The 12,123-nt window shown below is 34.3% G+C and overlaps 1 protein-coding gene across 2 annotated transcripts in view; it reads left to right on the plus strand.

The window, feature by feature from the left end:
- The window catches only part of LOC137385331 (protein scribble homolog), a 64,224-nt gene that overhangs the window by 21,340 nt on the left and 30,761 nt on the right, over positions 1 to 12,123 (plus strand). For both annotated transcript variants that reach the window (XM_068071781.1, XM_068071782.1), the window contains exons 14-18: positions 2,659 to 2,721; positions 4,925 to 5,094; positions 6,305 to 6,391; positions 6,699 to 6,800; positions 7,741 to 7,901. In XM_068071781.1, the coding sequence (XP_067927882.1) occupies positions 2,659 to 2,721; positions 4,925 to 5,094; positions 6,305 to 6,391; positions 6,699 to 6,800; positions 7,741 to 7,901 (583 nt within the window). The remainder of the gene's footprint in view (positions 1 to 2,658; positions 2,722 to 4,924; positions 5,095 to 6,304; positions 6,392 to 6,698; positions 6,801 to 7,740; positions 7,902 to 12,123) is intronic.

Raw genomic sequence — 12,123 nt, forward strand, 5'->3', positions numbered from 1 at the left:
TATGCAAACAGGTCAGGGTCTATGAACATACAGATCTAGGCTTATCAAACCCACTTGCGCAATATTTATTCCTTGTATTGCGTGTATTGATTGCTTGTGGCTAGTCTGATGCTAATTTAGGCTCACTGGGGAATCTTCCAGGCATATCTGCAGTATATATGTAGATAAAATATGAGACGTAAAAACTGACGTTAAAATGTATGTTACTGAACAAATTATTCATTAATAACAAGGCTATGTGAATATCTGTAAATGGTGAGGCGGACCATTTCCCAAAATCAGACGTGATATCATTGCATAAAGTTTAGCAAAAATTGAGGCGTTACAATATTTGATTTATTAATAACTGGATATATACAGCAATGGGCAAAAGTATGAAACTACCCTATAATCTTCATCAATTTTCATACTCCTGAACTTCAAGACTCAATAAGCCCGATATAATCAACATAAATATAACAAAATTATGTATGATTTCTATTTTGAAAATGTACTTTTTGTGTGATGTTGGATCATTTGCGAAATAGAAGTTTGATCCTCCTAATTGCATAGTACCATCATATCTGCTCTGTATTAATGAAACCCTAGCAGAAGCTGTTTGATTTTTGATGAAGCAAAATTCTTTGAAGTTTTTTTAAATGTTAGACATTTCTACTTTCCCAGCAGTATAAATTCACTCATTTTTGACAGTTTAAGCATTCATTTCTCAAAGAAGGATTTAGTAAAACTAAATGCGTTTACATTTAACAGCATTTACATTTAACACTGCTCAGCAACGTAACAGCCATATTATTGTTTTTAAAGACTTAAAGTACGGATGGAGGAGATTCTGATCATTCAAATGACACCAAGTTTCTGTGTTGTTTTCCTTTTTAAAACAACAAAACAGGTCATATATATATATTTCAAGAATAATAAATTGCTGTAGACCGCTCCATACTTTTGCACATGACTGTGTGTGTGTGTTTTTGCTACCGTTGATATAATTATAATTACCAAAAATTATATTCAAGTCTTACTCAAAGTTGAAAAGAAAATGCATAGTTCCTAACAGACCTTATGCAGCGAGAATGGCAGGTCAAAAATAGCTTCATATTTCTTTTTGAGTCATTCTTGTAATTCACCTACATTTGTATACGATGCAATGTAAGGCAGACAATACTCAACATACCAAGCTAATCTGTAGCCAAATCTTTGTATGTCAAAACTATTGAATCTTGAAGCAAATATTCTGATAAGAATGCACTAGTTCGTTTAATTCATTTCACAGCCCAAAACAATATATACTTCAGATAGTTACATATAGCATAAAACGAATGCATAACATAAAAAACAAACGCATAGTATAAAATTCTGTAAAAAACTAAATGCCAAAAGTCGACATTAAAGTAATAATCAATAAAAGGATGATTCTATTGTCACTTCACCCTTCTGTTAAAGTTGTGAACAGAGGTATGGCTTTCGTCAAACAGGATAAAAATGATGTCTAGGTAGAGCAAACATCTTTGGATCGATATCTAAAAAACCATATTGTTGTTATTTAGTTACTGTGAAAAGGAAAATGAAATGGCTGTGAAAATATAGCCTAAATGAGTGAACATGAAGATGCTGAGCGGTTTGAACGTTGTCCTAGTATATGTTGGTTCATATATCCATCAACAAAGAAATGTTTGCCTATGTTTTTAAAAATAATTTTCTGCTTTGATTCTAAGGAAAACATTGACTGCTTCCTTATTCACAGCTAATATCACTCGCGTTAGTCTTTTTGGGATTCACAATTTTAGCACTAAAAATAAAAGGTGTGAAGCGCTGTTTAATATAATTAATTTTAATCACCGTAGAAGTCAACTCTGTGAATCGTGACTGTACGCATAATATATGTTTCGATTTATAAACCCAAATTGTTTTGAAAAACTTCAGGCATCCATATATTTAAAATTATTTTGGGTGTAGAATAAAATATTTGCTCAAAATTGATGTTGCAGTTTGAAAAATTATTTTATTAAGAATCCCACAGTTTAAATGTTACTACATTGTAGATACCTTTAAGAGCCGTCCTTGTATTATGTGCATAGATTAGCTGATACAGAATGTGTAGAATGGATGATATAATGTAATTTTATCACAACCTAGATGTATTGTAGGGTAACATGATCAATGTCCCTATAACAGGGAAATTTGTGACCTGTTCTCCATGTTCACTGAATCTTTAAAAAATACCGGTTTTACCAAGTTTTGTTAAATAACATAAACAACTTCACTACAAGGAGTGATGTATGAATTTAGGAGTCGTCTTTTCTTTTGTTTTAGTTATCTATGGAAACTCAGTGTTTTTTTCTTTTGCCATAACTTGTCAAAGTAATGTGAATATTTGTTTAGACTAATATTCTAATAATCTTTGGGTTTGAGCGTCGGTGAACGAGGTGCAAACGTACCTGTCATGGTCAATAATATGCATGCGCGAGGTAGTATAATGTAGGTAGATTAGATAATATAGAGCTATGATATACATGTCCTGATTGCTTAGTAAGTATTTGCATCTACTACTCCACTCACTATTATTGCTAGTACTCACCACGCTTCACGTGAAAGCCATTTGTCTTGTTCTGACTTTCACTTGTCTTCTAGCTCGTGCACTCGCATGTTTATTTTGTACAGAAATTCTTCCAAATGAGCCAACTTACGCTGAAGTTGATTCAAATGATACACGTGCTACTGAAGGTAAGTTTACACATGAATTGGCCTATCGTGTCTCAGTTCTTGGCCATATGCATTCTTGTTGGTGTAGTGTCAGTCATGTTACCTCGGTAGTTCAAATACGCTATAAATTCAATCACAGCCTATTAAAACGCTTTCATTTCCACAACCTTGCTTTCCATTTGCTAGAATATTTAGTCTTCATTTGTCAGACATGCTGCAGATCGTACGCATGTAGGTTAATACAACTGCGCTGCAATAATGCACAACAGGTGGTTTTTGGCAAAAGATATCATAAATCAACAACTGTAAGCGTGATAAAATGAAACACATGTTGTCCTCCATGTTCCAGCATATGCCGATGTCTTTACATAAATATGCAGTATTAGTTGTTGTGGGTTGCTTGATAAGGTTCGTTTTGATTACAGTCTAGTTCACACTAAACATCATTTGACCGTCGTTTTAATTACCCTGCTGTCAATGGTTTCGTGACATACATGCATACACACGTATTACGACTTCATAGTTTTGAAACTAATCTAGACCCTGTCTATAACAATATATAACTAGATAAGTCATAACGTTGTGTTTTTGAAATTAGCGGTTTTTTGTTTGCAATAGTACTTGCATTTACATTGCGTGGATAAGGGTATGGTTTTAATGGTAACAGTTAAATACAGTTGGGCAAATGGTATTATTCAAAATACTCAGTCAAGAGTCCTAATGACAGATAGGTTTAGTATAATTGTGACATTTATTTGAATGTTAAGTTATTAGATGAACCCTTTACTAATAAAAGTCTGCTTTCAAACTGTTTACATAGTAAGTTTAGTGTCAGTAAACACTGAACACATAAAGGAACAGTTCAATTAAAAAAATATCGGTAGCTGCTTATAAATATATCATAAAATGTTTGAAATGCATATCCATCATTTTAATTTACAATCATAATTCATAATTTATACAATCAAACTCTTTTCTTAAAGACACAGCCAAGGTTCACATTAGTCAAGAGTAGGTAGAAAAGTTTAACCAAGACATAGATACCTGCAGTTGGTCTCATGTTACAAACTTGTGTACTTTGATTACGCCAATGCTCACACTCGGCATTCAATCATTACACATCAGTACTACGCTTGAACAGCGTTCGTTGTCAACTAGTCTTTAGTAACTTTAGTAAGCTAAGAAATTAGGGAGTTTTAACATTCCATAACTCTGCAAGACCTTACACAAGATATAAACGGGCTTGGCTTCTCTCGCATTGGTGATAGATTGTGTATTGGATGAATGAAATATTTCACATTCTTAAGATAACAAATCATGATAAGATCCGTCTTTATTCTCTCACAGGGTAAGTAAAGCTTTAGCATCAAAGAATCTATCAGCTCCTTATCAGTTCCAGTGATGTAATCACTTTTTCTGCAGTTATTCCTTTCCAGTGGTTCATGATATTCTATCTGAATGCCGATTAATAAGGAAAGTTTGGCAAAAAAATGGAAAAATCCAGCTAAAAATAGAGGGAATCTCCATTTCTTAGCTGGATTTAAAATTACTAATTTCAGCAAATATATTCTTCCATCTACCATGTTTCAAATGCAGAAATTTTTAATGCTCACCGTTGTTCATCGATATGGGAGTTTTTTTCAGTCACTTTTGTTGCCAAACAAGAAACAGGGTTGGTGCAGCGATCTCTTCCATTTATTTAGATTAATTGGTTCTGGTCTTAACTCTAAGAATCAATTTTAAAGCAGGCAATGGGGGCAGATTTTACTGTGATTTGCTAGTAAATAGCAAAGAAATGTTGAATCAAAAAGATTAAGAAAGACTATCATTGCCGTCCATATTGCGTGAAACAGGTTAGGTAAAAACTTTCCACCGATAGAAATTGGTGTGCATGATGCAATAACAAAAATTAGTTTTATTGTCAGTCATAAAGCAAACAAATCCATAAAAGAATTCAAAAATCAGAGTCCTAAAATCAAAATTCTTGAGAAATTCTTACGGGTTTTGCTGACTTAATATATTGTTGGAAAATCGTCTTATTTGAATTGAAAGTAAATCAGAATTTACCTACATCACTATCTTGTACTATACAAAATGTATGCCCTCTCTTAACATTGCTAAAGCCACTAATTTTTTAATGAGTGTTGTCGTAAAGCACTATTTTATTAAATGTACATGTATATTCTAAAAATTGACGGAATGCAGCTGTGTGAATGGTTTGTAGTGCCAGTTAAACGTCCCACTGTCCTACCTACACCAAGGGCCTCTGCCGTGTTGCCCGGTGAAGAAATATATGCCAAGGTTCAAAAAGACAAGAAGGGCTCTCCATCCACACCAACCCCCATCTCAGACAATCTTGCTGACACCAGTTCTGAATTGTATGCTGCCCCTGAGGTATGCACACCGCTAGCATTCAACACATCCATTTGCTTACTTGAGTATTAGGTGGTAATCGTCTTCTACCAGCCGTTGAAATGCCACAGGCTTTCATTTTGAACATTTGTTTATTTAGCTGCGTTTTCATGCAACTGCGCATAATATAAACTATTCGGTTTATGTGATGCGTTCTCACGTATTTGCATATTTTGGTACCTCTAAAGGCGATGACAACTTGCAAGAATTTTACCAAAACTGTTGTGGATATTGTAAAAAGAGTGGACAATCCTCAATTCACCAAAATTCGAATCTTGAATAGATTTTTGTGAATTTTGAAAGTAACTGAGGGTTGTCTTGTTGAACAATGTAATTAATTGATGCATTGTGCCGTACATATTTCAATACCATTTTAAAATTAATAACATCTATATAAGTAGATGAGAGTTTTAAAACGATAGAATATGGATAACAACCACTATATTATGTCACACATTCCGCTCCCTCAGTCATAGCTTAAATAGATACATTGTCAAATGTTTATTATCTGTTAAAAAATATGCACTCTAATCGCATTTTTTCCAAGTTGATTCAGAATATTGTTTTTAGCCAGTCCACAAGTTTTAGATGAAAATTTGAATACAAAACTTGATTTGCATGCTAACTGAAAAGTATATATACTTTTTCGCTTCGTATAGTTTGATTATTGCTGTAATATATATATTATTGCGATTGTTCTTTAGGCAGATTGAACTAGTGTGTATATTTTTACCATTACACTAGCACAGTTTATGTTGAGAAAAATAAAAGTTGAGAAAAATAAAATTTAAAAACAATAAACTAAGTTACATTGTCTTTCCACTGTAATATATGGCTCGCGGTTTCAAATAAAATCAAAGGTGTTTTTTGAATTAGGTGCAGTGTAGCATTCATGATGATATTCATGATATTATGAGAATAAAAATTATTGTAATAAATATTGAACAGTTGAAGATATCACAAGATCGCCATGAAGTACAACTCAGTGTTGAGATCATCAACGAAATGTTTAGAATGTTTTAAGGCCAGAGTTTACCATTTCTCATTTTGATATTTGAGGTGACCTCATAAGTTTTTTGAAATCTTCCGAGGCTTAGAGTGTGCAGGTTTTAATTTTGAAGTTTTAGCAGACAGACAATAATGGCGCAGTGTGAACTTTTCTACTATACTGTAGCAACCTTTTTCATTTCAGGTCCCTGACAGAACAGAGGAGAGGAATGAACCACATTCGTATCTTAATTTAAGTTCTCTAAACAAACCATCTGTTGCTGATAGCCAGGTTTGTCTACGCAATGCTTCTATTGCTTGTCTCGTCAACCCCTTTCATCACTTTTGTATTGGTTCATAGTTAGTACAATATAGCACCGCTATAATACTGGTAGCAAATTTAACAAGTTCACAATATGCTGGTTTATATAGAAAAACTGTTATTGTTTTTTGTTATTGCATTAAAATTGTAAAAAATATGGTCTTATAATTTTATTTTTGCAATATTTTGTTTCATAGAAGATAGCACAGTAGTTCTTAATTCATTTCTTTTTTAATTTACTTGCATGATTTGCAGTAGCCCTATATTACCATTGTAGGGTGGGAACAGTACTCCTCTCCGTGATTCAGTCTTTGAAAGAAATGTACCAGAAGCCAATGTTGAGAGCCTCGTAGACGGTGATACTGATGAAGAGATTCAGGTAAGTCTAGACGCAGACAGCGCTTTTAACCTAAGGAATCGCCTCGCTGCCAAGAATGCTACCAAAGGCTTGTCACACTTTAGCCTGTCTTGACAAACCATTGTTTTTGCGGAGTTGTCCCCCGTCGAGCGAGCAACACAACAGCTTGTCACAAGACATACTGCACCTGATGCATCAGCTGCACTTATAGGAAGTTGTTCTCTTCCGTCCATGCGGCTTGGTTGCGATGTTATGTCGGTCGCTCCATTGGTAATCAAACGGATTTCGTGCAAAAATTTATGTAGAAAAAATAAGATTACAGCGTTTAACCAGCGACCAGTCTCTGCGGTAAACTTTAGTATAATTTAAGAATAAAATAAATTGAAAATAAAATCCATAAGAACAAATAAAACTTACTGATACAAAAATAGAAATAAAACTGACTGAGCGGCACAAATAACGACATGTTTAGTCGCTGTTGTTGCCTAAGTTCTCAAGTTCTACTAACGTTTACCGCAGAGACTGGTCGCTGGTTAAACGTTGTAATCTTATTTTTTCTACATAAATTTTTGCACGAAATCCGTTTGATTACCAATGGAGCGACCGACATAACATCGCAACTAAGCCGCATGGACGGAAGAGAACAACTCCCTATAAGTGCAGCTGATGCATCAGGTGCAGTATGTCTTGTGACAAGCTGTTGTGTTGCTCGCTCACTCGACGGGGGACAACTCCGCAAAAACAATGGTTTGTCAAGACAGGCTAGTCACACTTCAATTCACCATGAAATAGAGGAGCATGTTTTGTCTAAAGTCTATTTGTAAGGAGCTGTTCAGAGTTCCCAATCATGCCATGAGCTGAGCGTCGTTTGGGATCGCTAGCCATCACATTGTTATTCTGTTGCGTATAGTCTAGTTATTTACCCATGACACCTCCGTATAATCATAGAATCTTTACGCAGGCACCTGGCAGAGTCGGGTTCTCTGAAGACACTTCTGACACTCAAAGCTATGACTGGAAGAGAAAGAACACACCTCATCCGAATAGGAACCAGAGAGTCAGTCAAAATGACAGCAATGAGGATAGAGTTCGACAGATAATGTCACGGATGGAGCCGGCTCGGTAGGGTGCCCTATTTGTTTTTGAAACTGCTGCTAATTATGACTTGTGTAAAATAATTGGCTATGATTTAAGGGTAATTCGCTGGTGGGTGAGTCTATTGTTTTACTCCTTAGAGCTAATTTGTAGCTGTGTGTTCTTAGGGCAGCATCTTAGTTATTTCATGAAAGGGAAGCTTTGTTAAAGTCAAAGCTTAACTGCGCATAATGAAATAAGGTATTGCGCGCAAAGCATATAGGTATCTTTTATAGAATATTTATTTTATTATTGAAACCGGGCTAATAATTGTTGGATATTATTAATATATCCTATTATTTAGTAAGCTGTATGAAAGTCATCTTTTAAATGTGTAACACAAAAGTTTTGCAAACTATGTGGTAATAACTTAATCCTAGCTGATTTATGTAATATTTAAACTTAATAGAAACAAATGTAAAATTTGAATAGTAATGAACCTAACCAGTTTTTAAACTAGTGTAATAGTGATAATAGTTTGTAATAATAATACTAGAAATTCCACTGTCATACAGCTCACGACCAGTGATATTGGAAAAAAGAAAGGGTACTGATGGTTGAGAAATGCAATATTAGCAGTCAAGTAGGATAACTGCAATGGTAGCTGTAATGTACTGGGGGTGGGTGTTATTATATACAACAAATAGCAATAATGAAAGGAAAAGATTATATATTTATATCTCTCCTCTTGCAAAAAGAGAAATGCAATATTGGCCAATATTAGAAGTAAAATGCACTGATATTATTAGAATAACCAATATTATTTATATAGTAATAATATAAAACCAATGCACAATTTTTTTTACATTTCAAAATGGCATAGCTAACAATATCACGAAGTTGTGATATTTATATAGATTTTTAGAAAATCTGTACTACGTAGTCATTGTTCTGTAGTCATCCAAACTTATAATTAATTATTGTAATATTCTCATAAGAAACGTTAAAAAAATATCATCGTCATTTGCTTATATTTATTATATATATTATATTATTAAACTGCGTTGAACATCAGTTAGAATGCGAAAGTATTCAAATGTGTCGGCAAGTGAAAATGAAAAAATTGAAATCGGCAAAAATGAAACGATTTCTGTACTCCTATGTTAATTGCCGAAACCTTCGGCAATTCGACAATGCTATAGACTGGTGAAAAGTGCACGTTATTTTTTCGTGAAATGCGCAAGACTTTATCGTTCTATTATCTGTCGCTCGGCGTTTCAATTTCCAATTCTCAACTTTTATTAAACCAAGCTTTTCAAGCGTTTTGTGGCGATTTTCGTCCAAATTAATCTGTCTATTTGTGTATAATCCGATCAGATGAGTTAGTTTTAGGAATTTGTGGTAACCCTTCAAAGGCTTGGTAACATATTTAAATAGGTTTAAATGTGTTTTGTATCGTTATTATACTTTAACGACTGTACAAAACGATGCTTAAATTTGTTGATGGAATTTCTTGACGAGGGTTCGTCTCATTGTTGATGAATAATTTTCGTAAATTGTGTGCACATGCATTTATCATCAAAACTCCCACACTTCGCTCCGCTCGTTTGGTCGTGGGAATACCATTGTTTGTAGTAATAGGCAGCAGCACAAAATTGGCTCAAATTTCTTTTAAAATTTTTACCTAAAACATGCTCGCGAAATGAACAATTCCGCGAGCCAAAATTGCATTGGTGGAAGAATTTGTTTTGGTGAGCAATATTAGGCTATCGTAAACAATGTTCGACAAATGATGTGGTGCTAATGTGCTCTCTATAGCATATAAAGTGTCTTACCTACCAGGATGGATACGGTTGTTGCATGCCGTAAAACCTTTATTTGAAAGCCATGGTGCTCTTTATTATTCAGCCCTTATCATAGAGTGGCACTGTATTAGAGGTGACGTTCAAATAAAGGGTGGCATTGTACTTTTGAAACACCTCATCAGAATGTTGAGAAGATGAATTTAACCCTTTCATGGGCGAAGCAAATGTCGCCTATATTTTGCACTTTCCTTCAGGCAATGTGACATCAACCCTTTTGGAGGGAAGAAATTTGCTAACTTACCTCCAACTTGTCGTAGATTTTTTAAATACAGGTAAATATGCGCAAGGAAATTGATACATGTTTCTACCAGTTGATATCTATCGTTTGCAATTAACCAATGATGAGATTATAGCCTGCATTGCCATTTGTTGCAGCTTTTAAGTTTTATATTTAATTTTAAATTTGAAGGTATATTTTCATTTTATAACTATATTTAACAATGTTGCATAAAAGCTCATTGCACTCATCGATGATATGTTTGTTACATTTGGCAGCCAAAACTGGCTTGTTATGTGTAATAGAGCAGTCGTTACGAGCGTCGATCCATTGTAAGCTGAGTTCAGATAACCGCAGTCATGCTATCAAATAAGATGCCATAAATATGCAAAGTTTTATAATAATAATAATAATCTAGCAAATGCTACAAATATATATTCAAGAACAAATGATATAAGCCATAATTATAATACATGCAGTCACAAAAATTAACATTTAAAAAAAATCTTAACTCTAAAAAAAATCAGCATAGTTTGCTCATCCAGTTGCATTTTGATTGTTGCCTTCGTTTAAAACCATTTCATTATTTTCTCGCTGTTCAATACCTTCCACAGTGTCTTCCGACCTCAACTCCTCTTCTGCATGGCTGAGCTAGTCGATATTAACGTCAAAACAATTTTTTAGCAGAGCCAATCTTTTTACACCATTTTAAAAAGAAACATCTAGTGCGAATAACCAAACGAGCGGAGCGAAGTGTGGGAGTTTTTATGATAAATGCATGTGCACACAACTTACGAAAATTATTCATCAACAATGAGACGAACCCTCGTCAAGAAATTTCATCAACAAATTTAAGCATCGTTTTGTAAAGTCGTTAAAGTATAATAACGATACAAAACACATTTAAACCTATTTAAATATGTTACCAAGCCTTTGAAGGGTTACCACAAATTCCTAAAACTAACTCATCTGATCGGATTATACACAAATAGACAGATTAATTTGGACGAAAATTGCCACAAAACGCTTGAAAAGCTTGGTTTAATAAAAGTTGAGAATTGGAAATTGAAACGCCGAGCGACAGATAATAGAACGATAAAGTCTTGCGCATTTCACGAAAAAATAACGTGCACTTTTCACCAGTCTATAGCATTGTCGAATTGCCGAAGGTTTCAGCAATTAACGTAGGAGTACAGAAATCGTTTCAATTTTTAAACGATTTCTGTACTCAAGAAATCAGTATACGAACACGAATATAGAGAAATCGTGTGTAATCACAATAGCCTCAAAGTACGCAGTAGCACATTTTCCATCGTAAATGCGAAATCTTTTTCCAATATACATCGAAGTATCAAGACAGTGTTAAAAAAGAAACTGCTATTAGTCTGATACAGTTACTACTTGTTTCTATGGTGTTGCAATCAAAGTTTCTAACGGAAAAACCTAAAGACTTGGAGTTGTTGGAACATGGACTTCGATACGAACAGAAACAACAGATTAATTGTTATTGATGTAAATGAGTCATTATTAGTATGGTTTTGTGGACACTTTTTCTACTTATCATTTCGTTTCATGAAGATTAAGGATGTCAAATAGTCTGTCAAATAAAAGTGGCATTCAAATAGAGGTGGCGTGGCGTTCAATTAAAAAGGGTGGCCCTCTATTTTTCAATCCTTCTCCCATAGCAGCGTTCAAATAGAGGTGGTATTCAAATTGAGGTTTTACAGTATCTTCAACTACAATAATTAATGTTTGTTAATCACCTTTACTACCGCTCATGGTAACTATATTTCATGAGAACATTATCCCAGATTGAAATACAGTTGTCAGTCTTGTGTAAGCATTTTTGCGAAATGTATAGACTCGCTACTGTCTCATCTTGAATAATAGGAATTTACCGGTAGACCTTAGCAGGAAGGATGGTGATCACTTCTGCTCCATCTTATTTCATGAGATGCGCTTTTAAATTTCTAGTATACAAATGTAAACTGAATCCCTTTTGGAAATATAAATATTTGCAGGGATTTAATAGTGTTCTACCTGAATAGAGGTGAAGAGGCTCGGTACATGCCAACTTGTCAGTGCAGTGTTAGTTTCTGGTAAAGTGACAATATGTGCAGTCTTTGAATAGCGAGCTATGACTGACTGTTCTATGCTGTGATTACTATGCGCAGGTAGTCGCATGTTC

The sequence above is a fragment of the Watersipora subatra genome, chromosome 1, assembly GCF_963576615.1.
Source record: "Watersipora subatra chromosome 1, tzWatSuba1.1, whole genome shotgun sequence".
In the NCBI taxonomy this organism is placed as follows: Eukaryota; Metazoa; Bryozoa; class Gymnolaemata; order Cheilostomatida; family Watersiporidae; genus Watersipora; species Watersipora subatra.